Genomic DNA, 26,001 nt, shown 5'->3' with positions numbered 1-26,001 from the left:
GGCCGGAGTACCCCCTGCCCCCTTCACTGCCCCCCTTCGACCGCTCATCCCCTCGACTTTGATGTCTCGAGTACATAATCATAATTTGTATTTTTATCTCCAGTTTGACAGGTGCGCGGGTTGCGGTTGCGCACATTTTCAGCCACTCTGCCGCCGAGTATCTGAGTATCTGAGTATCTTTCGTGGGGCTGTGTGGCTGTGTGGCTGCTCCTTTGTTGTGTCTGCATTCCACATATAATTTATGGTAATCTCCAACTTGTCGGCAAATGTCGCTTAATTACGAGAGACTCTAGGGCCTCCCCTCCATTCGGGCCCTACGGAATGGGCCCCACGAACGAATGAAGGACCCTTCAGAGAAAATACCGTCTGGCAAATGGGTGTTTTTATATAACGATAATTGTATAAAAATGAGAGTTCAAGGATCTCAGAGACTGTAAGGGCTAGAGCAACCAAATTTGGTATCCACACTCCTGTGATATCGGACTTTGACGAGTTTGATTCAAAATTTCGACACACCCCCTTTCGCCCCTCGCAAAGGATGCAAAGCTGGGGCATCCACAAATCTCAGAGACTATTAAGGCTAGAGTAACCAAATTTGGTATCCACACTCCTGTTAGATCTCACTATTAAACGTATATTTCAAAATTTCGTTCCCCCACCCTTTTTTTTAAAAAAGTTTTTAGAGTTTTAAAATAAAAAATAAAAACACTAAAAATTAAAAATAATAATTAAACAATAAGAATCCAAAAAAATAATTACTCATTAAAAATCAAAAATAATCATTATTCAATCAAAATCAAAAATAATAATTATATAATAAATATTTTGATCAAAAAAGAATAAAAATTCAATAAAAATAATAATTATTCAAAAAAAATCAAGAATAATAATTATTCAATAAAAATCAAGAATAAGAATTATAATAATAAATTTTCAATAAAAATCAAGATAATAATAATTATTCAATACAATACAAGAATAATAATTATTAAAAAAAATCAAGAATAAGAATTATAATAATAAATTTTCAATAAAAATCAAGAATAATATTTTTAAAAATAATTATTCAATACAATACAAGAATAATAATTATTAAAAAAATCAAGAATAATAATTGTAATAATAATTATTCAATAAATATCAAACATTTTGTCTCTCTCGCACGCACTCTTTGTCGGGTCGTTTAATATTAGCGCCGTCTGCCGGAGGAGAGCCGTACTGCCTAAGTATCGGGTATAAATGTAGAGTTGCGGTCGCAGCAGCAACTCTCATCGTTCCCCCCCTCATTTTTTGTGTCTTTAAAGGGAAAGACTGTTTTTTTCCGCACTCCCCGTGGCATTCCATTCCCACGCATTCCGTTTTCAACCAATTTCAATGCTAATTTGTCATCTCTCCCTGCCCCCCCCGCGCCCCACCCGCTAGCCACTCATTAACAAATTATGCAATAAAGGGAAAGGGATGCCAAAAGCTAACGACGTGCCAATAAAACTTGTCCGCTACTCCCTCCTCCTCTGGAATCCCCTGCTGCCCCTGCTCCCCCCCTCCCCTGGTTTCTCGCTGCCACTCGCACTTAATTAAGAACTTCATTTAGCACCTTTGACTGGCCCCAGCAGCAGCTCCAGCCCCCAGCCCCCAGCTCGCCAATTCCAGGCAGGAGCCGGTTTTTGGGGCCAGGAATTTAATCGCGCTTTGCATATCGCCCTCTACACGGCCGGCCCTCTGCGTTCCTTGGGCTCTGAATCAATATTTTGCTTTCTCACGCTATTTTCGGATGCAAGACCAAGACCAGGTCCAAGTCCAAGACCAAGACCAAGACCAGGTCCAGGTCCAAGCCCCGAGAAGAAGTCGAGCAGGAATGCTCGAATGCTGGAATGCAGAGCACACAGTTGGCAACAATTCTGCCTGATTGCATTCGTTGCCAGGCCAGAGCGCACCGTCCCGTCTCTCCATCTCCCTCTCCCTCTCGCACTCTCCCTCTCTCCCTCTCTCGCTCTTACCAGGTTTAAATGGTATCACATGTCGACGTCTCTGGTTTTTGCTACTCAAGTGCATTTGCATGGCTGTGCCTATGGCTGGGCCTATGCCATTGATACTCTCCCCTCGTCGGTGGGGGGGAGGGGGGCAGAGTTTTTTCTCTGATCATTTGCTGGGGCTGGGCCCCTGAGAACGTGTAGAACGTTTTTTTTTGTAGAGCAAACAAAAACCTAATGAAATATGCATTCTGTGTGGCATTCCTGGACTTCTTAAGGGTATTCCAGGTTCTTCTATTTCCAGGACTGGCTGGGGCATGCCCCCCCTGCGCCCCCCCTGCGCCTCCCATCTGGCTGCATTTGATGATAAATAGGCGCAAAGGTAAAAAGCCAAAACGTGAATGCGAATTTCGTAAGTCTCGACTCATGTTCAAGAGGCACAAACTGGTGGAAGGCACAAGGTGCGGGGGCAGGGGCCGGGGCCGGGGCAGGATGCGGCAGGTGAGGCAGTCGCTGCTGCTGCCGCTGCCGCTGTGTTGTTGTTGTTGTTTTTTGCATTTCAAGTGCAGGCCTGGCCAAAATGGAGGCGAGAAAGGCAGTTGAGGTCGAGTGCCTCCTTCTGCGCTTTGGCTTTGACTCCTTTCTGTGCGGAGCCTCTTCGGTGGCAGCCGCTGGTGGTTTTTTGCTTTATGCGCTGGCATGTTTGTTTGTCAACCAACACACACACACACACGCGTCTCGACAGGAGCAGCAGCTGTTGCCGGCATACAAAGGGGGGTATGCCCCGAGGGCGGACAGGGGGGCAGGCGCAGGCGCTGGGCACAAGGCAATATTTCATTACCCACAGACTGTCGCAGTCGCAGTCGCAGTCGGAGCTGCCTCCACACTTTTGTGCCGGCATTTGAGGCATTCAACGGTGGGCCTCCACCTCCGTGCCTCTTATCTGGCCACAAAGTTGCATGCAACAACAACGCTTACGCACATTCACCAGAGGAGGAGAGGGGGGAGAGGGGGCGGGGAGGGGGAAATGGATACATACCAGATTTTATGATGTAATCCAATATATAGAAAACGATCAGGCTTTAGAAAGGACAAGGACAAGTCCTTCCCTGCCACAGGGACAGGTGCCACGCCCCGTCTGATGGGCGCGAGAGGCAGATGCAAAGCTCTCGTCCCCAGCCACGTTTTTACGCGCATCTGCAAATTAAAAACGCATTTTATTTGCGTTGTGCCTGTGTGTGTGTGGCAGCAGTGGCACTGCCAGTGGCAGCAGTGGCAGTGGCAGATGCAGGGCTTGGCTTTGACAATGGGCCAGAGACAACACTCGACACGGGCCGTGTGCCCCCCTCCCCCCCTCCGCCGAACAAGCGAAATATGTTGCAAAGTCTTGCACTTTTTGCCCCAGAGACGGGGGACACGCGGGGCGGGGAAGGGGAAGGGGCACCCTACCTGTGTGGAGGGGCTTAATTGTTGGGTTGTGTGTAGGATACACAGAGATACACGACACAACTCGACACTCGACGACAATGGCGATGCTGGAGGGGGCACAGAGGAGGCACAGAGGAGGCACGGAGGGGGGCACGGAGGGGGGCACGGAGGGGGGCACAGAGGACCCTGTTGAAATCAAAGCTTTGTGGTGCCGACATGATGTGTGCTGTGTGGATGATGATGACAGGTAGCCGAGTGTTTAATTTATGTCTTTTTAAGCACTTTGCCCAGCCGCCTCTTCTGCATAGAAACAAAGAGAGAGAGACAGAGACGGGGAGACAGAGAGGGAGGGAGATGCAGATGCAGAAGTTGCATCTGTGGCCGTTGATAAGAAAATGTTGGAAAAACTTTTGCCAGCGAGTGGGTATTTTTCTATTAATCAAAGCTGCTGGCAACCCACTTGCCTGCAGATACATTCTGTATCTTTTGGCAGGCAATCACAATGGTCCTTATTCTCATTCTGCCCACAATCTGAGAAACATTAATTACGAAACACTAAAAGCATTCCCATTCCCACAGAAAAAGGGAGCTCTATAAATTTGTGCGACTCCTGGGACTATTATTAGAGCTAATCATGCGATATCCTCGATGCCCCGCTGTGCTGGGTGTTTGGTTACCAGGAAGAAGGCGGCACGGCCATAACAATGGGCCTCCCTCGAAAGGGATAATGCGTAACGCAGGATACGCCACCAGAAGAGGTCGAGAGGTCGTTTCCTTTTTTTTTTTGTTTTTTTTTTGGGAAAATCCCAATCAATGCAGCGCAACGAATCGGCCCTACAATGGAGGCACCACCAGACAACTGCTGGACTTCTGGGCGACTTCTGGCCGACTTCTGTGCGACTTCTGTGCGACTTCTGGGCTGACTGACAGCTCTCAGACCACTGGAAAAATGTGTCAATTTGCAGCAATCTAATCTCTGTGTGTGCGGTCCGACGACCGGCCCGAAATTCCATTGAAATACAAGCATTCTCCTTTTGGCGTTTACCATTTAATCAATTATTATGGAAAGAGCATATATAGTACGTTATCTTTTGGCATTCTGTTTGTACAAATCGATCACCGAACGAAACTGGCACACACGGAATGGACTGGAGTGGATCGGATCGGATCGGATCGATGGAGTGGAGGAGTGGAGTGGAGTGGAGTGGAGTGTTGCTTGCTTTCAAAATCCTCAATTAGTTGTACACATAAATCAGGCAAAATCACAGAAACCCTTTCTTCTAGCGGGAGTACGGAACGCCTTTTGATTTGGGTTAAAGATTTCTTGTCAACGCGTGGAACAGGGGGGATTGATAGCCAAGGTTTGAGGGGGCGGGAGGGAGGCATACCCTATCCCCCTGTGCTAAAAAATATATCTTTTCCTAGGCAGAGCGTGTGTGAGAGATGAGTGGCCCCCGATTTGTTTACCGGCGATCGCTCGATGCCCTACCGATGATATGTATAGAATGTGCTAATGAATTAATTACCCCTGTCCGAACCCAGCTGTTGGGCAGGCGGGGGGGGCGGGGGGTAGGCCCACAAATATTATTTGATTTTGTTAATTGTCGAAATAAAAACGTGGCCCGCAGTGGAATGTGTTAATGGCCTTAATCGGATCTCGAAAGAACCCATTGAGCAGCGACGAGTCTCCCCCTCCCCCTCCCCCCGCTCTGGGGGCAAAGTTGCAGAGTCATATCCTAAAGCGTCTCCCATGATCATTGGCTGTTATTGGTTGTGGCATTGGCGATGCGAGGCGATGATCTTATCATCAGAGCATCAGGGCAGGGCAGAGCAGAGCAAAGTGCGGCCTACAACTCAATTTTTTGGGTTCCCATCTATCTGAATCGTTCATCCAATCACGTCCGGTGGGTATTTTCTTGTGAGCGTTTGCTTTTCGACCTGTTCTTAATGGCTTTTCAATTGAGCCATTCAATTGTTGTTATTAACGTTATTTGTTTGTTTATTAGGTGGAATCGTAGTCTGGGTTTCTGGGTTCTATATTCTTCGTTCTAGGAATGGGGAGGGGAATATGACACTTGTGGCTGAGTCGTGAGAGAGTTGGGAATGAGTGGCCGCATATTTCAGGCCATTAAAGTCCCACTTTGGGCCTAATAAACCCAACAGCCAGGCAGGCTCACACACAGCACCGCCCCAAGAGGCAGCCTAGAGGACCTAACCCTAGCCCTAGCCCTGGACTGGCCTCCTTGGATCATGTTGTAATGCCACCACGTACAAACGTCAATTAAATAAATACAAGATACCAAAAGCGTTGTAAACGCCCCGATCGTGGGCTCCCCAGACACCGCCAGACACCCAAGAACGGGTACGGGGCGGGGCCGGGGTTCCGGGGGGCGTTGGGGAGGAGGAGATTCATTCTGGAGCCAAAGAACGATTCATAAATTCTGAATTTTCCACTGCCGCGGCGACTGGCGACTGGCGACTGCCTCTGGAATGTGCTCTGGCCGGACTCTCTGGCCGGACTCTCTGGCCTCTCTCCCTCTGTCTCTCGTTTATTTTTGGTCTAGAACGAGTTTTCGTTGCATACCGCTCCCCGTGGCGACTGCAGTGGCAACTTCCTGTGGCCACTCCAGCCGCAGAGTCGAGATATCCGCCGTAGGAGGAATTGTCATTCGCGCAAATTTAATCAAAGTGCCTGGAACCACGAGGAGGAGGAAACTTGAGAAGCTTTTCATTTATTTGCTCACTCAATTAGTGGCAGGGCCCTCTCCTCGTCGGATCATTCAGTTTTTCCTGTTTATTTGTACGATTTCTACCTCTCTACCTCCCTCTGGCACTCGCTTGGAGGAAGGCAAGGGGGGTGGAGTGAGGGGGGCTGGCCTTCTGTTTAAACTCTTTTTTGCATTCCTTTGATTTCCGATCGAAATGATAAATGAACGTCCGCCCCTCCCCCCCTCTCCCCCCTCTCCCCCTTGGCTCTTTGATTGTTCTGTTCGATTCGATTCGATTCGATTCGATTCGATTCGATCCGACTCTCGATGTCTCTTAATTGTCCAGATTCGCTTCCTAATGAATTTTTAATAATTTCCAGCTCTGTTCTCCACTCTATGCAAATTAATTTGACACAATTCTGTACAAAACATACACATGTCTCTCCCTCTCCCTACCTCTCAGATCTGCTCAGATTGGTTCCGCTTGCGTCATTCGATATCGGCAGATACACATGTATCTATGTATCTGGGGTACACGCATTTGAGTCTCTGAAAGATAGACGCACCCTAGGATGCTTTAGACCTTAGAATACCCCAAAAGGAAACCCCAAAGAACCCCCCCCTGAAGGTCTTCTCCCGTTGAGAACCTTCTTCTAAGAGTCCTTGCCATGGCAATCGCCTAAGGAGTGCCTGCCAAGGTTCTGTGTGTTTTATTGTTGGATTCGTGGGACCGAAAGGCCCAACACTTTCCCTGGGCTGACTTCTCGCTCTCTTCCAGTGTGGCTTGGCAGCAACTCCGATCTGTTTCCAGAAATAGGCCATCCCCCTTCCAGTGCACCCATCTCGAATCTCTTCGCGCCACTCGACTCGCCTCGACTGGCCTCGCTTTAATGGAGTGCAACACCATTCAATTCCGATCAATTGCCATTGATTGATATCAGCCACACCGAGTCGTTGCAGAAGGCCCTGTCTGGGGGTCTCTGGGGGTCTCGGCGGCTGCATTTTGCGCCCAAACACTCGCCCTTCCCGCCTGTTAATTGCTGATAAATAAGCCAACAAATTTTCAGCAATAACTTTGCGTCCAGCCGCAGACGCACACACGCACACACGCACAAAGGGACTTGGGGCAGGCATCATTTGCATCTCTTTTGTTGCATTTCAATTTAAATAAATGTCTTCGGGGGGGACTCTCGAGGCGAACAAAGGCGCAGAATGCCATTTTTCATAATTTGCGGTTGTCAGCAAAAGGTTTTTCCCTTAGTGGAGGGGAGTCGAGGGGAGCAGAAGTCTAATAAATGAATGTGGGATGGAAATCCTGGGCGAACGACTTCCTGGAGGGCACCTGAAAATTCCGTGGAAACCGAAACGAAAAAAACACTCGTAAATTTGTAAGAAATTTGTTGTTCTGTCGGCAAGTGTCGCGATCCATCCCCCACCCCAACCCCAGGGCGGGAGGGGCAGCCATAAATCGTTTAAGAGGAGCGACAGAGAGGGGGAGAGAGGGGGAGGGGTGGGGGGCACACGCCCACCAGTGGAACTGTGGCACTGTGGAGCGTGGAAGAATTGCCACAAGTCTGCCACAATTTATTTAGTTTAGTGCACTTGTCATTAAAGATAATTTATAAGTGGTGGCAGACAGACATGAGCCGAGGGTGCCCCTCCCCCCCACCACCACGTGGGCGTTGTAGTAATTGGAAGGGAGGGGGGGGGGGGGGGAGGGGGAGAGTGAGCCAGAGATCTGTTGCAACTCCAGCAAGGGGCTGTGTGGGTCTTGAGTGATATCTTTATTTGATGGTTTCCCAAGTGCCATAAAAGCTGATCTCGCCCCTCGGATCTGATGACATTTTTGAATGCGGCCTGTGGCCTCTTCGCTGGCCAAATTTATGCCGCATTGCTGGCCATTAACTGTCAAATAAAAGCCTGCTTATTGGACGTTCGAAACTCATTAAATATGCCGCTCTGGGGTCGGCTGGCCAAACAGCAATTTGTGTGATTAATAATCGTAATCATCGGAGAAAAGTCCGGCCCACAAATTATGTTGTCACATGCGAAACAGAGGAGGCACCGCGGCGGCTCTAACAGGATTATGTGGCATGCCACATTAGCATTTTCATGCCATCGCCATCGCCGTCTCCTACCTGCTCGGACATGGCCTAATTTGTTGTCTCACTCTCTCCCGTTTCTGCCTGTTTCACAGCTTGAGTTCAAAGGTCGATTCTCTCTCTCTCCCTCTCTCTCTCTGTTCTTTTTGGGGAATTTATGCTCGATTATGTCCACATGGACCTTTGCCGCTCTCCCTTTTTTTTGTTCTTCTGCAGCTGTATCTATGTATCTGTGTGTCTGTGTATCTGTGCTCTGTGATGCGTGGAACTGCCATCGATTATTGATTTAATTAATTATCAACGCTCTGTGTGTGTCTCTCTGCCTCTCTCTCTCTTCCCCTTTTGTTGCCTTAATAAATATTAATAAATTCCATTTGAGATTTTCTTTTATTGAAAATTACTTTATTGTTGCGCTGGGCACCCCCCCCTCATCCTCCTACCCCCCCAGCGGTGCTAAATGGATTCTCAAGAGCAAATCAATTGTTTATCGAGAAATTAATTTTCCCCAGAGAATCCAACAACACCTGTTGCACATCTCTGCTGTAGCTGTAGCGGCCCTTAAAATCTGTATCTTTCAGATACTTTATCTTGTGCACAACCACAGAGACGAGAGTGTTTCAGGTCTCGTCGCGTCTCTGATTTCCCAGATTCATTACCGAACCGAACCGAACCGAACAGATCTTTGAAAATCCCACAAAATTAAATCATTTATGAGCTTTAAAATGTTGGCCAATTTATTTGATGCTCTCCCAGCTCCCTCTCCCCCTCTCCCACCCCTCTCCCGCCCCTCTGCTTCTGCTTTTGGGTCGGCCACTAAATTGTTTTGTGGTTAGCAGCAGCAATTTGAGAGAGAGAGAGAGAGGGAGAGAGGTGGAGAGATTTGGTTATTATTATTTTTTTTTTGTTCCACCACGAGTACCTTTTGGCTCTTTGGAGGAGATCGCAGCTCAGCTTTTATGGCTTTTGCGGTTGAATGTTTTGCGGTCTGCGAAATGTCCGAGAGCCGAGTCCGGGGTACGGGGTACGGGTACGGGTGGGGGGTACGGGTGGGGGGGCAGGCACATCCGAGCCGGGGGCTGATGGGCTTATGAGTCGCTCTTAAATGCTCTTTTATGGCTTAAGCCAAGTTTTCCAATTGAATCGATGACTCGTCTCTGGCGCACTGCTCACATTTTTAATTGGAACACAAAAAATGTACGTCCGAGCTTGACAGCCACACGTACCGCAGTCTCCAATGTCTGTGGCAGTCGCCGTAGAGTTGCAAAAACAGACAACACTCGACCAGAGGAACGTGCTTTGAATACTCACTTCTACTATATCGAGAGAGTGCCCCCATAGCCCCGTAGCCCCCCCCCCCCCCCCCCCCCCCCCCCAGACGCTGCCTGCATTCAGTAAATCTCGTGTCTCTCCGTCTCTCTGCCTGTCGCTGGGCTTTTATCTCGTGTCCGAAATCGACTTTTAAATCCAGTCAAAACATCAGGCCGGCCATCAACTGTGGGCCTCCCTCCCTCTCCCCCTCCCTCCCTCTCTCTTTGATGGTGCGAAAATTGAAATTTCGGTCTATTTCGGAGGTCCCTTCCGACCCCGTTGAGAATCCTACGCCTAATGGGATCCAATCACAAACTTGATCCCATGCCATAATCCGATTAATCAGCGGATCTCTTGCCTCACCACCCGACCCGCCCGGACCCGCCCGGACCCGTCCGGACCCGCCTGGACCCGCCCGGACCACTATGAATAAATGCCAAATAAATAACAGAGCGGGCAAAAGTAAATACAAAAATAATAATAATGATTGTCAATTGGAGAGGTAAACAGAAGCAAAAGCCGAGTGTCTGGACCCCGGCCCCCGTCCCCCGTCCCCCGGCCCCCAGATGGAGACGGGTGCGGTGCGGTGCGGTGCGGTGCGGTGCGGTGGTTGCCTTTGAAATCGAATCGATGGCGAATCGAACGCCATTTCTCAGCTATTTCTGTCTGGATTTGGGATTTTTGTTTGTTTTGACCCGCCGCCCGCCTCCTCCCGCCTGCCGCCTGCCTCCTGCCTCCTGCCTCCCGCCTGTGTGGTTCATTCAAGCGAAATTAATTAAACAATAAAATTTGATTAATGGCATTGTTCGGGGAGCGTGTGTGTGTGTTTGTTTGGTCTCTGTTTAACCTGTTTTGCCGTTTACGCATATTTTTCGTTGCGGCCACAATCGACCCCCAAAAAAATTGGACAATGGGGCGTATGAGCAATGTGCACAGAGCCCGAAAATGTCTCGCACAGTTTGTTTCATTTTCCCGTAACTCACTAATTAGAGCATCGTAAATTGAGTGTAAATTTCGGCACACCACTCGAGACATACCCTGCACACGCATTCCGAAGGGGAAAAACCAGCTTCTAACATTCCATATTTCGTGTATTTCGTATGGAATACAATGCACTAGAGTGCGTATTTCATTCAGCAATTTTTGTCTGATTTTTGGTTTTTGAGGAATACAAATATTGCCTTAAATGCACTAGTTTTATTCTGCCCTAAAACATTGCAAAGAACTCGTCTTTATTCCACCAAAACTTCATGAAGAATCCTAACGCATGTGTCGGTTCGCTTATGGGACATTTGTGCAAGAAATGCTTGCCTTATTTTGAAATATTATTATCTTTATACACGTACTGTGTGCTGCTGTTTCTGCTGGCGGGGTGTACTCTTTTCTTAAGTAAGTGTATTCTTGCCTGTCCGTTACTCTTTTCCTATGCCTTTCATATGCTTTAAACGCTCGAAAAGAGTATCATAGAAGCGAGTCTTAGATGTTCTTGGTGTATTAGGAGACTAATACTCGTACTCCTTGCTTAAGCAAGTGCCTGGCTGTCCATTACTCTTGTCATTTGCTTATTTCTTTGCTATAAACGCTCAAAAACAGGATCATGGAAGCGAGACCTTGGTTTTGGTATGTTAAGAGTGTGTCTGTGCTTTGTCTCCGTTGTTCCAGGCTGTCCGTTACTCTTGTCCTTGCTTATTCCATTGCTGTAAACCCTCTAAACGAAGATCATAGAAGCGAGTCCTCAGGGTTGTTGGTGTATTAGGAGATTAATACTCGTACTCTTTGCTTAATTAAGTGCCTGGCTGTCCGTTACTCTTGTCATTTGCGTATTCCTTTGCTGTATCTTTTCGAAAGGAGGATCATGGAAGCGAGACGCCGGTTTTGGTGTGTTAGGAGTGTGTCTGTGCCTTGTCTTCGTCATTCTAGGCTGTCCGTTACTCTTCTCCATTGCCTATTCCATAGCTGTACACGCTCCAAAAGGATCATAGGAGCGAGTCCTCGGGGGTGTTGGTGTATTAAGAGAGTAATACTCGTACTCTTTGCTTAAGCAAGTGCCTGGCTGTCCGTTACTCTTGTCCTTTGCCTATTCCTATGCTTTAAACGCTCGAAAAGAGCATCATAGAAGCGGGGCTGCGGCGTTAATTGCGAGGCTCTGTGGGAATTAAAACTACCAGTGGATGATTAATGAAGTGAAAGCCCAACTAAAGGTAACCCCGCCCCCCCCAGTGGTAACCCCAAACCGAAAGCTATGTACTCCATAGTGCACGTAGATGGATCTTTCTCTTTGTGGGCGGCGTTTGAGGAAGTGGTGCTGCCAGCAAATCTGCATTTATCAAATTGACAAATGCAAAAGACTCCATTCAGCGGTGCACACACCCGCGTGTGTCTGTCCGTGCGTATTCTTTGGGCGTTACCGTGAGCTTTTCTTTCCTTTCTTCTGTGGAAAAAAGATGCATCTCTTTTTAGATAATTTCCTGTGGAAATTATCTTTCTGTCAAAACATTCCTTTTCACAACATTCGCATGAATAACGAACTGGGCGTGGGGTGGAGGTGGAGGCGGAGGAGGAGGCGGAGAGCCATTCGTTGGCTGTTGGCTCTTAATGTTGCCTCCGGGTGCATGCAACATTTAGCATGCTCCACCTTTGGACTCCTCACCCCCACCCCCACCCCCCCTCCGACCCCGACCATCCGACTACGTATAATTATACAAAACGTAGGCTAAAATGTTGCATGGGAGATTTTCCTATTCGTTTTTCCCTGCCTGTGCCTTCGTCTCTGTCTCTATCTCTGTCTCTTTCGCTGCTTTCTTCACGAACAGGGCGGCTCTTTTAGGCGTAATTAAAATTACTCGACTGCAAGCGGTGCAGAGGCGGTGGAGGCGGTGCAGCGGTGGAGGCGGTGCAGAGGCGGTGGAGGCGGTGCAGCGGTGGAGGAGTGGAGGCGGTGGAGCCGGTGGATAGGGCATGGGGCGTATGTTTGTGCTGCAAAACACGTTCCGTGCAACTTTCAAGAAGTCTTCCTGGTCCGCAAGGAGGTTGGAGGTCGTCTCGTCTCGTCTCGTCTCAGTCGAAATGCTTTCTGCCTGATGAAGTGACGACAGCGACAGCGACACCGGCACAGACCTTTCAAAAGTGTTGCACATGTTTTCTTCACTCATTTGTTCGGCTGCCAAGATGTCTGCGGCAAGTTGTAACAATCCCCCAGCCCCCTCGCCCCCTGCCCCGCTCCACGCCATTGAATGACAATTTCAAAATGCGCAAAAATGTGCGAAAATGTTTCACACATAAATAGCACAGCGGTGGGCAGCGGTGCACAGAGGGTGGGACGGGGGGGCACAGAGGGGGGCACCCCAAAGAAAATAAACATTTTCCTTTCCATTGGCATCAATATTTTTGTGAGGCGTAATTAGCAGCAGCCCGGGGGGGTGGGGGGCACCGGGGGGGAGGAGGGGTGTCGGTGTCTGAATGCGAAACATCTGCTAATGGAAAAGCGTGGAATCCCAAGAACCAGGGCGGCCCACCGAACTTTACGAAACTCCCCAGAAACCCCAAAAATCCGTAATAATTTGTGCCGCTGATTATCTGTGAATATTTGGGCATGTATATGCCCCTTCAACAGGCTCTCCGTCTGTGTGATTTGTGCTGTGCTGCAACCAGATCTCTGACCGAAAGTCCGAAAGTCCCAGCCACAGCCCCGGGGGGGGGCAGACGGGTGGTCCGTCGATCCGAGTTCGATGAAAATCTGTAAAATTAATTAAGTGCGAGGCGATGGGGAGTGCGAGAGGAACTAATCTCAATGGCAATCGCAGTGGTCCAATATTTGTACAAATTTCTCTACAGCCTGCTGTACGTACGTGTATCTCTATTTGTTCGCGGCGGGTGGTGGTGCCTGCCTGCCTGCCTGCCTGCCTGCCTGCCTGCCAATTGAGTCATGTGTTGTACCGTCCAGCGTCCAGCGTCCGAGTGGAGTGGAGTGCCCTGTGGCTCCGTCTGAGGCAGGGGCAGGGGCTGGGGCAGAGGCAGGGGCACCATTTGTTTGTTTCCATTCGAAGAGGGCTCGCCCGCCCGTGCATTCCTGTGCATTTTTGAAGTGCACGGCAAGGGCCATTAAATAAAAACCAAATCAGAAACAGAAACAGAAACAAAAGCGAAACAATTCTGAAAACGATTCAGATTTAATTGCATTTTTCTGACCTGAAAAGTAAGCCAAGAGCCGAAGCCAGAACCAGAACCAGAGCCAGTACCACTTTTGTGCAGTCGAAAAGAAAATCTTGTGTTCCAGCAAATGCCTGGGAGAGCCTGCTGTGTTGACCCAATAAATAACCCAAGTCCCCCGCCCCGCCCCGCCCCCTTTCGTTGCTCATTAAATGGGCCGCCGCCCCACGTCACGGGCAGATGTTGCTGCCGGAATTTGAATAATGCCAAAAGGCCCAAAAGGCGGCTCGTAGGAGAAATCATTTTCAATCTACGTGCGAATTCAAAAAAAAAAAAGAAGAAGCCACCCCAGTGGGTGGTGGGTGGTGGGTGGTGGTGTGATTGCTGGCTTTCGCTTGCTGGGCGCCTAATTAAAACTCATTACCATAAGCATCAGAACTTGAGCAAGCCACAGACCAGGGCCGTCCCGGGCCGGACGGCAGAGACGGAAGGGACTGCCAGACAGGAAATTTAAATCAATTCACAAACGAGCCAAAGAGAGAGCGGGAGAGAGAGAGGGGGAGAGCGGGAGCGGGACAGGAGACAGGAGCGGCTACCAGGTCGTTTAACCTTTTCTTTGGCTAATGCAATTTCCTTGCCAGACGGCGGCATTTTCTGCTTTCGATACCCTGTACTGAAGGGGTGTCTGGGTCCCAGTCACAGCCACAGCCACAGTTCCGATAAGGACTATTCCATACTGATCACTTTTTAGCCCATTGTTTTTTGGTTTTCGTTGGATTATTTTTCACAATTTTCGCCGTGGATATCCCGATTATCGCAGGTTTGCAGAACTTAAACGCGGTCGTAGTTCAGTCGATGAGGACTTCTTGTTGTGCCCCAAAACATCGCTAGTAGGCTTCTTTTTAGGGGTCTTCCAAGCAGAGTTGGTTCCATCTATGGAGCAGAGGGTATCCCTTGGTCGGCTACCCAGCCCCAGCTCTACTGCAACCTTCTGCCTTGCTTCTGTTGCTGTTTCTTTTTGGCTTCCGCTTTTTTGGGGTTGAATTTGCCTGAAATTTCCGCACTATCCCACCCCGCTGCCTGCTGCCCGCTTCCTGCCGTGTGGCAGTCACCCACCCCTGCAGCATAGTAAAAGTGAAAGCTACATGCGTGCAACGACCCCTTTTTCATATGCCCCGTATGCCCCGTTCCCTCCCTCTTGCGTCTGCCTGCGCGCTCTCCCTCTCTCGCTCCTTTGGCAGCTCTCTGCTCGCTTGACACTCGCTCTATCTATCACTCGCTCTCGCTCTCGCTAGCTCTCTGTCTCGCTCTCGCTTTGTCTGGCTATTCATTTTCCCTTTTGCACTGTTTGCTGTTGTTCTTTTCGTCGTCGAAAAGTTTTCGGCCACATGTGCAACAGTTCTGCCGTCGTCCTGCTGGCGGCTTCTGGGCGCCTGTTCCCGTGCCGGCTCGCATTTTTGTGCCAGGCCAAAAAGGACGAAGCGATGAGCGAGTTTTGCTCTCCCTCGCTCGCTCTCGCTCTCTCTGTGCTTTGTAATGGCCATTGAAACTCAACTTAAAAGTAAAGTTTGCACAGCATTTCAATAGAGAGGGGCGTAGGGTTGGGGCCAGGGCCAGGGGGCAGGGGCCAGGGGCCAGGGGCCCGGGGGCAGGGACAGGAAGCTTGAGTTTTAGTTTTTGGCGTCTGCTTTTGTCTCGCTGCAACTTTTCTGTTGTTTGTTGCCGTTTCCACTTGCCGGCTCGGCTTTGTTTCCGTTTCGGGTCCGGGTTCTGGGGCTCGCGCCAACTTTTTGAAATGTTTGTTGTTGTGCGCGCCTCTTTATCTCCAAGTGGAGCACAAAGAGTGGAGCCACGATGGGGTCGAAGGGGCATACAGGCTGGAAAGCAGAACTGGGACACTTACTCGGAATCCCATAAAGAGTGCATCAATGGGAAAAGCAATCAGTGCCAAGGAATACCTGCAATTATCGATATCCTGCACACTCGTACAGCCTTTTAATGGAAGCCATATCCCCCCCCCATACACCTACCATATGTTCCTTCTTTTACATTTTCCCAATTCAAACCAGAAATCTGCGTATCGATGTTACAAGCCCGTACAGCAGGAAGCATAACGAAAATGTGCGTGTGAGCAAGTCGCAATTGCGTAAATCGCAATCACAAGAGGCAGGAGATGAATGAAATCAACAAAGACAATTGCCACTCACAGGAAAAATGGCGGGACACTCTACCGAGTACATTGTAGAAAGTCTTCCGCTTACCCGAAAGTGCTGATTGGTGCTTTGAACCCATTGTCATGCTCTGAGAGTCAAATGGCATGTTTGGAGCAGCGGAAAAAGTGCAAAAGCGCAACAGAAATAGTTCGCAGGACTGCGGCAAATGGTTTGTCGGATCTCATCACGACATATCCTTTGTTTTTTCTCGTCGTCGCATAGTGCCATTGAAGAGCACAGAATTTCGGTTGCTTTGTTTATCACTTGGTGCGGGTGTTGGATGTTGGGTGGTGTTTCGTGTGGGTTTTGTGGGTGGCAGCTACTCGTAGGTTTCGGTGTCAAGCACCCTGTTGAGTGCCAGTTAGGGCCAGCTTTTGGCACTCTCTGAGAGTGCTTTGCTCCCTCTGTATCTGTGCAGAGATACGTGTGCCGAAAGTATGCCGGATGCCGGCTACCGACGACCGACGACCGACTACCGGCTACGGCACTCTGGGCGCCCATTCCTCACTCACCCCAATTGTTGGGCTCGGCCTTCCTTCTGGCGGGCTCTTCGTTATCGCGGCTGGATATTGACTGCGATACGCCTGCTAAACTTTCGCACCCTTTTAGGGCCCTCAGGGGTGGACGTGGACGTGGACGTATCGTCTCGTCTCGCCTGTCTACGGGCGCCGCTGGGGCAATTGCTTCCTTCGTTTGTTGATCGTTACAGTAAATCATTTGAAATGAAATTTCACTGGCACTGCCACTTCCACCTCCGCTTCCCTCCCCCAGCTGGAAACTACGGGTAAGTGGATTGCGCGTAGGAAATGGAAAACATGTGACCATCTCCCAACCCCTCTACTGCTGCCGCTGTCTCTCTACTCTTTAAGGGGGGTGGATGGGATATTCCTGGGTGGTTTTTGGTTACTTTTTTTTGCTTGTGCCAGCCAAAGCTTAAGTTTTCTATTAGACAACAGGGCCACGGCATGGCGGGGTGATTTTTACAGCGTCAGCTAGAATAAAAAGGGAAACCGTAAGCCATATCCGTAAGTTGAGGTCATTTATTATGCTCATGACACCTTCCCTGGCATCCAGCATCCAGCTTCCAGCCTCCTCCCCTCCCCCTGGACCTGGCATTCCCCTCGGTATTGCCGCCTCATGGCCACATTTGTTATCGGGAATCTGGAAGCCCTCGTCTCTGGTACACCCATTGTTGTCTGCTGGCCAAATTATGCATCAATTCATAAAAATGGCTGGCAACAGTCCCGTTACTTTAATGCCGTTACAGTGTTTATCGATTGCAGCCTAGGGATGGGCGAGAGAGCCGAATGGATTTACCACAAAATGACTCGAAAAGAAGGGATATATGGATACATTCAGTGATGGACGATTAGCCGGGACTCCATTGTTATTAGTTTTATTTGTATGTGCTTCGTAGATGTGCTTCTTGTTCGTTTCAATTATGCTCCTAGCTCTGTGTCGAGCAGTTCCATCCTACCGCAAATTCAATTAACCCCCGAAAATGGTCTCCGCACCAAAGCACCGAAGAAATCTGAGCAAAACATGGCCCAAACGACACACAATTAAAACGGGGACCACAAACTGTGAGCCAATTTAGATAAGCCCAAGGATATGTGTGTGTGCAGCCCCCAACCAGCCTCGGCAACCCCATCTGGCCAAACGACTGCCTCTGCGCCACACTCCATTCATATCTTGTGCAACATAACAATTAGTAGAGACCATAAAACGAGGCGGCCGGAGTGGGATGTTTTGGGAGCACGGAGCCGGAGCCGGAATCGAGTTGAAGTTGAAGTTGTTTACATTCCCCAGTCGAGAAATGTGCACTAAAGTATCTAAATTTATAAGAGAAGAATACAGAGCAGAACGGAGGGGAACGAAAGGGAGGCGGAGCGGGATACGGGGGGCACATGCATATGCACTCCCGCTGCCGCAGATGCTGTGCCCTGCAGATGAGGCATGCAACCTGCCACCGGGCAACGGGCACCGGGCACCGGGCACTGGGAATTTATGACTACAGTTTAGAGTAAATACCGAAAAATCTCAATTTGAGAACCGAAAATATACGAACTTCCAACTTGTGTTTGCCTTCAATTAGCGTGGAACTTTCGGCCTGGCCCGGCATCTAAATAAACAGAAAACCGAACCAGCAGAAGCTATAAAAAAAAACACCAGCCCCCCCCCCCGCCCCGACGAGTCTTCATGGTCTCCAAAATGAATCCATCGGTGCATGGAACTAATGCACTCTCCCTCTCCCTCGCTCTCCCTCTCTCTCTCTTAAGAAATGTGTTAAATGTTTGCGTAAATAAAACAAGCAGAGAACCTGGAATTCTCAAACAACATCACATCTCCTACTGCCCGAGCCGGAGCCGGAGCCAGGGCCAGGGCCAGGGCCAGGGCCACGCCCATAGTCGTCGTGGGTCTTGGGTTCAGGTTGGGCTTCGTTTGTGTTTTTCCGCTTTTCCTGGGAAACGCTGTTGGCTGGTCAGGCTTTGGTTTTTTGGTATTTGGTTACCATGTCAAGTGGCAGGTTACCCCTCACGCGGCCCACTCGAACCCCGACCCCACCGTCACTGCCAGGCCAAGAGTTCCTGGAATGTTGATACTCATATTATGCATGCCCCTTCATCGGCGACTGCCTATAGAAGAATGCGTCTCGGAATTGGTCTAATGCTCATGCAAACAAATTGCATTTGTGGGGAAACAGAAGCCAACGATGTGTGAAAATGGAATGCATAACAGATCTTCTCTCTTTAATGCCATCTCTCGTTTGTTGTCTTCCTCGTAGAACGCGTCCTGCGCTACTGTGAATCCCCGTCGGTGGGTACCTGCTGCACCTACAACATGGAGACCCGCATGGCGATGCAGTCGCGCCAGCAGCTCGAGGGCCACACCAAGGAGCAGATCACCCGAATGTCGGGCATACTGGGCAGCAAGGCTGTCAAATTCAATGGTAAGTCACTCCGCTAGCCACTTGAAGGGGACCTTCCCGCCTCCCGATTAGCGATGGTTTTTCGGGCTGCCCCACGCCACCGTCACTGCCACTGCCACTGCCACAATCGTGCGGGCCTCGAGTTACAGACAATGTCAAGTGGCAGACGACAATGCGGATGTTGTTGGGATCTCAGCGGATGCAGCATGCAACAGAAATACAAATAAAATCGAATTCTAAACATTTAGTCGGGCGGATGTGCGCCATTTTTCCCATCCCCCATCCCCCAATCCCCATTCCCCAGTCCCCCCCACCTACTTTCTGAACATTTCTCTCTAATTTGATTTTCCTCTCGCTCTGTGTCTATCTTGCAGATATTTTCAGCGAACTGCTGGTGGAGTCGAAGGCCCAGTTCCACACGATGTTCATGCGTACCTACGGAGTGATCTACCAGCAAAATTCGTACGTCTTTTCGGATCTGTTCAAGGAGCTGGAGAACTACTTCGCCCGCGGCCGGGTCGATCTGATGGAGGTCATGGACAAGTTCTTCAACACGCTCTACCAGAAGATGTTCACCGTCCTGAACACCCAGTACGCCTTCGACGAGAAGTGAGTCCCACACGAAACAAAGACAAACGTGTGAAACCGCAAAGTGTCTCGGCCTGTCAGCCAGCGACGATGGAACTTTGACATGGCCCAGAGGCAGGGGGGCAGAAGGCAGGGGGGACCGGGGACCGGGCCTGGTGTGCAATTTCAGTTGACGATTCAATATACTTTTACTCGGAGATCCGTACGCCCTAAAGTGGCTTTTGTTTTGTGTGTTTTTGTCTGAATTTGATTGCGGTTAATACGCTTAAAGCATAGAGAAAACGACTCCGCGACTCCATCCTACACGCATCAGAGATCTCTCTTCTGCCCACAGTGTATAGGCAGGCAACCCACCCAATCATCTGCCCGATGCTTAGAGCAGCCCCCCCACACATAGAGCCATCCGATCCGATCCGATCCGAACCGAAACCGCACTTTATGCCAGTTCCTGTTCCTCAGTTGCTCTCATTTCCGCAGACACAACCACACACAGAAAAACATTGCGCCCTCTTGGCTCATTGCCCTGGAACGGTCTAGGGATGAGGAAGGAGTAGGGGCAGGGGCAGGAGCAGGGGCAGGGGCAGGGGCTACTCCGGTAACCAACGACTTGGCCAAATGACTTTTGGTGCTGCCCCAACCCCAGCCCCAGCTCCAGGACAAGGCTCGTGTTACCCACGCGCTTTCCCATGCCAACTCTGGCTGTGACATTGCTGGCGATTCGGTTTTATTGTCATCGTTTTAGTTTGTCGTACGTGCTTTGGCACGTTGTTGTCCGTTTATTGCCATTGGACAGGCTGGGGATGGCCGTGGCAGGGGCAGGGGCAGGGGCAACAACCACAGGAATAGCGATGTCGCGTAATTGCCGGCACTTGCCCTGCCCCTTTGGCTGTTGCTTGGGCGGTTTTTTGTTTGCTTTGGCCTGTGCGGTTGGTCGCTGCAACCGCTCGCCGGTTCTCTCCCCCTTAGAATGGAGCAGCGAAGGCCCAGGCACTTAATGAGGGGGTAACCTCAGCAGTTGAGCAGGCGATAACAAGGATATCGAGTGGATGGAAGGGCAAGCAAAGACTAGAACCCCATTAGAAGCTGGCAAACTCTTGGATCTGCCCTCGCCCGCCCATATCTTGGGTGCTGTGGCTGCTGTGGCTGCTGCGGCTGCTGCTTGACTGATCTGTCGGCATTGTGAATGCAGCTGGCAGTAATTTCTAAATTGTTTAGCCGTGCTGGTAGTGGTAGTCGCCGGTCGCTGGTCGATGGACACTGCTGCTTGACCATGGTGACAGGGACAGGGACATCGTCAGTCCAGTCGGAGCCGAAAGCCGAAAGCAGAAGGCAGAAGGCAGAAAGCAGCCGTACAAGTGCATTGACTGTCATGCCTGATGGCCGAACAACCGTAGGACTAGACACACACCACACACACACACACTCATATCCGGTCCTAGGTGCACCACTTGATGGGCGGGGGGAGGCAACAGCACATGGCGCGGCGGGCAACTATTTTTATGATTTTTCCGCATAAAACAGTGTGTGTGTGTGTGTGTGTGTGTGCGTTGTGTGGAGGCGTTGAGCCATGCCATTTACAAGCGCAGATTTCCGCTAACAAGCAATGCAAATGTGTACATTTTTCCTTTAATTGCTCTTCTCCCCTCCGTAGATACATGCGGTGCGTCAGCGAGCATATGAAGGAGCTGAAGCCATTTGGGGATGTGCCGGACAAGCTATCCGTTCAGATCAAACGCTCCTTTGTGGCCACACGCACCTACGGACAGGCCCTGGCCACGGCGGCCGATGTGGCCAAGAAGGTTCTCAATGTGAGTTCTGGCCCGAAGATGTAGCAAAAACACCATTTAATATCTGTCCCTCTCTCCCTTTCGACCCTTTAGATACGCCTCAATGCCGACTGCACGGGCGCGTTGACCAAGATGCAACACTGCGGCGCCTGCAAGGGATACACGGAGAAGCCCTGCACCAACTACTGCGTGAACGTGATCAAGGGCTGCCTCCACTACCAGCACGAGTTCGACGGCGAGTGGGAGAACTTCGCCCTGGCCATGGACAAGGTGGCCGAGCGGCTGCTCGGCTCCTTCAACATCGTCATGGTCGTGGAGCCCCTGAACATCAAGATATCCGAGGCCATCATGAACTTCCAGGTGGGTTCTGCTCCGCCCTGTTCTGGCGTACATCTCTGTCGGGCGGCATTAGCATAAGCCAATGAATGGCAATTTGCAACTCGTTTTCGGCCACAGCAGCTGCCGGTTGACTCTTTAAGACTCTGCGTAGTGGGATTTTAAATTATGCTCGCATAAAACTGTCACGGTCTCGGATTGGTTTATGGACGAGACCCCAACCGGGGGGAAACCCGTGAGAGACGGCAGCAATTGAGTTTCGGGGCAAATGAAATATACAAACGAGTATTCTAAAATGAATTTGTTGCCTCATTAAACATACACTCGCACTCTGGGATCGCGTTTAGAGGTAGAGGTCATGGAGATACCAAGATTGGTACGCAGATGGGAAGGTGTGATCGCTACACATGTTTCCCGGACTCCTGAAAGTCTCCTCCCGCCGATCTAGTCGACAAAACTATCCCCCGATCGAGATACTCAACGGGCTGGAAAGCGACTCCTTCTGGCTACCACATGAGGCTGTGTGCCGTGACATTTACACAGAATTCCGAAGAATAGTTCGCAGATGAATGGCCATAGCTTATTGAATTCTGATCACTGCTATATGTATATATATTTTAGCCCGCCCTCCGGGGTCTTCTGGCCAGATGATGTGCTTTTCTGTTTGTTTTGTGTGCCATTTGAGCGATTTGATTTATTTGGACAACATTTGGCTCGCATATGAATTTAATTTATATTTCCATCTCAAATTTATACATTTCTCGTTTCATTTTTCGCTGCCTTTTGTTGTTACCTATTGTTGTTGTTTTTGTTGTTGTTGTAGTTGTTGTTCGGCATTTTGCTTTTAATGTGTTTACTTTTGGCAGTATGTATTTGTTTGTTGCTTTTTGTTGCCCGTTAAAGGCTATTTTGGCAAAATGCGAAATAGTTTTTAATTTTAATTTGAATTCTTATTCATTTTCCTCTCCTCTCCCCTCCTCCCCGACTCCGACTCCGACTCCGACTCTGTCTCTGTTTTTGGCGGCTGCCTAATTTGAAGTTGGCCGAAGCCGCTTTTGATGATTGCAATCTCGTGCGGATTGGCTTGGCCCTCGAAGAACGGGATATCCAGCATTTACCACTTGACCCATCCCGACCTAACCTCTTCCATTGCGGGCACAAACAAAACATACATCAACCGTAGACTGTAAACCGCGAGTGGCTGATGGATGGGTATCGTATCCCCACGTAGGGGAAGGAGATGGGGATGATAAGACAGTAGTCGGACAGGCAGAGGTCTCTGATCGCTCGAGTGGCTCTCACTGAGTAGCTGGTGGCAATCAATTCTTATCTGCGGAATGGGGGATAGGTCAATAGAACCTTTTAATAGCCATTAAGAGGCTATATTCCACGGGGTGTTAATGGAATTGATTCTGAATGTGTGACCTTTAAATGGGGATTTTAATGAAATTTAATCTCGAACTCTTTGTTTTCATTGCAGGACTCTGGCCAAGACATCACCAACCGCGTGTTCCAGGGCTGCGGCAGACCCACTCTGAGACGAGCCAAGCGTTCCGTTCACCCCAAGCTCCAGGCAGTCCAGGAACTCCATGTGGAGAGCCCCGCCGAGGCTGACACCCTGGACATAGACGCCACATTGGATGAGGCGATTGTGCTGCGAGAGCGGAGAGCTGCAGAGCCAGGCTCCCAGGAAAGCTCCGTCTCACAGCAGTCCCAGGAGCAGGGCGTGGGCAAGAATGGTGGAAACAATGGTGGAGCTGGAGGCGGAGGAGGAGGAGGAGGAGGAGGAGGTGGTGGCAGCGGTGGTGGTGGTGGTGGCGGTGGCAACAACCGTCGCCAACAGCAGCGTCGGAAGCAACAACAGCAGCAGCGACGCAAGCAGCAGAACAACCGCAACGACAACGACGACGATGAGAACGAGAGCGGAGGCGGCGGACGCGAGCCGATACTGGACAGGATCGTGCGGGACATTCGGCAGCGGGTGAAGGAATACAAGAAGTTCTGGTCGAATCTGCCGCACTCCATATGCAGCAATGAGGACATAGCTGCCAGCTCCGATGTGGATGTTTTGTGCTGGAATGGACACACCATCGATAGGTACGACACCAAAAGATAGCAGCACGAGTACGCGAGTTACCAGAGCCGTGTTTAACACATCATTTCCCCTGTAGATATATGCACTCGATCACAACGGAGCACGGCTCCAACCCGGAGTTCAGTGGCAACCCGGCCAACACCCGCCAAACGGCTCAGATGTCCTCGCAGCTGTTCCACCTGAAGAACGCCGTCAGCCACCTGCGCAATGCCTACAACGGTCAGGACGTGGAGTGGAGTGAACAGGGTAGGTCGACAGAAAATTCAATAGGGCACGCCCACTTATTCCTAATTCGTTTCTTTTTGTTGTTCTGCAGAAGAGCCGTATTTGGGCAGTGGAGCTGGTTCGGGTTCCGGTTCAGAGGACGACGAGGACGATGACGAGGGCTCTGGCCTGGGTCCTTTCGAGCCGAGCCACAAACCCGATGTGGACCGACCCTCGGTGGATGCCGACAACGATGACGACGAGGATGGCCATCCTCAGATTCCCACACACACATCCCGGCCGAATGTGGACGAGAAGAACCCCTTGGTCCACCCCACGCACTTCGACCATAACGATCTCGACGATGATCAGCATGAAGAGGGCGACGACGACGACGATGAGCTGGAGGGAGGGCATGGCGACGGCGAATCGAATGCCGATGGCGACGCCACTCGCTCGTCCAGTGCACCGGAGAAGATGACGCTACGTCGCGCTCTGGTTGTCTATTTGCTGCCTCTATATATGGCGTGGTTCGGTGGCGTCTGCGCCGATTTGCTGTGATTAATCAATGTGCGACCTCGCAACCTGGAGCTCCCGCCTCCCGCCCCCACACCACACCTCTCAGTCATTCATCCGTGAAACAAAAAACAAAAGAAAACGTTATTAGGAGAACTACAACTTTATATACGAAATGCGAGTCCAAAATTTTATAAAAACTTTTGATGGAAGCAATCAAAATGCAATCAATCGGGATAGGATTAGGTGTAGGCGTAAGCGTGCCAGCTTAGGAGGATAAGAATTTAGAGGAGGAGCGAGAGAATACGTAACGATCCCCCAATATAGTTCACTAAGAGCCCCACTACCCCTGCCCCAGCCTAGTTCTAAGTGCGAAATTCTATTTTCTAAGTGAGAGAGTGAGAGAGCGAGAGAGCGCGTGAATGTGTTGAATGAATGCAAGTGAATGAATGTGAGTACGAGTGCGAGTGCAAGTGAGTGCCTGTTCAATGTGATCGTTTAGCAAAAATTAACTATAAACTGTGTAGCCCCTAGAGACCTAAGCGATAAACACACACACCTACAATTATAATTTGTATTATATTTATGCATATAGAGAACAGCACAGCACAGCACTGCACACACCTCTGTCTGTCTCAGAGCGAAATCAATTAACCCGAAAATTGAAAGCAATAACTAATGTCAACCGTAACACTGACCCCTAACCTGAGTTAATCCTTAGTCGACTTATCGTATGGCCATAGAAAAGGGTCCGTCCCCTCATTTGTATCTTTCATAGACACCCCTTAACAAAATATATGTATCCTTATATAAATGTATTTATATGGGTTGTTTGCGTGTGTGTTGCCTAGACTTTTGCCAGAAAAAAAACGCATTTCAACTAAACACACTTCGTAAGCCTAAATATTTATTCTAATTTTTTGATTTTGAATATTAAAAAGAAAAGAAACCACAAAAATACAAAAAGTAACATGGAAAATCTATGCAGTTTTAATGTGAACTGGAAAAAGTTAAATTAAAAAAAAAAAAACAACAATTGTGCCGGCAGAGGGAAGGATGTGCCGACGACACAGGAAAGCGAGACAAGGGCTGCGGATCTACCCAGTACTCAGTCAGCACTTTCATATAACTATGAGAGCTTATGATTTATGTAATTTGTACAATATATTTTGTACATTCGCACCACAGTTGGTATCGCAGTCGATGTTTGACTCGCATGCATTTAACGTCCGATGCTCATAGATTTTAATGATATATTAGGTTTATGGTGGAAGTGGATGTGCAACCCGATAAAGTGTATATATTCTTGATCAGCAAGAAAATAATAATAGATTAGGATTATTCAGAAAGCTTTTATTTACTTGTCATCGAATGACATCTTAAATGTTGATGCATTTTGAAATTCGCTTCAAAAGTGGAATGAAGAAGTACTTCTTCATATTAACACACAAATAATGGAAGGACTCACTTACAGATATTACATACCCTACGCACTCTGTTAACCAGCCATTACCTCTGCTCAATTTCCCCTATCGGTACTCCAATATCTTCCGCTTTAAAGGTCAGTTCCAACAATAGACTTAAATTTCAATTTACTGGCGATAAAATTGTGGGAGAACATAACGCGTCGTGGTTAAAAAGCAATGTCAAGCTTACATATGTACTGAC

General features: G+C 49.4%; 1 protein-coding gene across 1 annotated transcript in view; it reads left to right on the top strand.

Annotated features, from left to right (window-relative positions):
• dlp (glypican dally-like) overlaps nucleotides 1-25,291 on the top strand; it is a 35,215-nt gene extending 9,924 nt beyond the window's left edge. The window contains exons 2-8 of the mRNA XM_033382473.1: nucleotides 18,664-18,828; nucleotides 19,182-19,416; nucleotides 21,047-21,203; nucleotides 21,276-21,542; nucleotides 22,999-23,615; nucleotides 23,690-23,859; nucleotides 23,930-25,291. Of these exons, the coding sequence (XP_033238364.1) occupies nucleotides 18,664-18,828; nucleotides 19,182-19,416; nucleotides 21,047-21,203; nucleotides 21,276-21,542; nucleotides 22,999-23,615; nucleotides 23,690-23,859; nucleotides 23,930-24,378 (2,060 nt within the window). The 3' untranslated portion in view covers nucleotides 24,379-25,291. The remainder of the gene's footprint in view (nucleotides 1-18,663; nucleotides 18,829-19,181; nucleotides 19,417-21,046; nucleotides 21,204-21,275; nucleotides 21,543-22,998; nucleotides 23,616-23,689; nucleotides 23,860-23,929) is intronic.
• The last annotated feature ends 710 nt before the right edge of the window (nucleotides 25,292-26,001 follow it).

This window comes from Drosophila pseudoobscura, chromosome X, assembly GCF_009870125.1.
Source record: "Drosophila pseudoobscura strain MV-25-SWS-2005 chromosome X, UCI_Dpse_MV25, whole genome shotgun sequence".
NCBI classification, from domain to species: domain Eukaryota; kingdom Metazoa; phylum Arthropoda; class Insecta; order Diptera; family Drosophilidae; genus Drosophila; species Drosophila pseudoobscura.
Note: the sequence above shows the minus strand (reverse complement) of the source record. Positions and strands in the feature narration are given on the sequence as shown.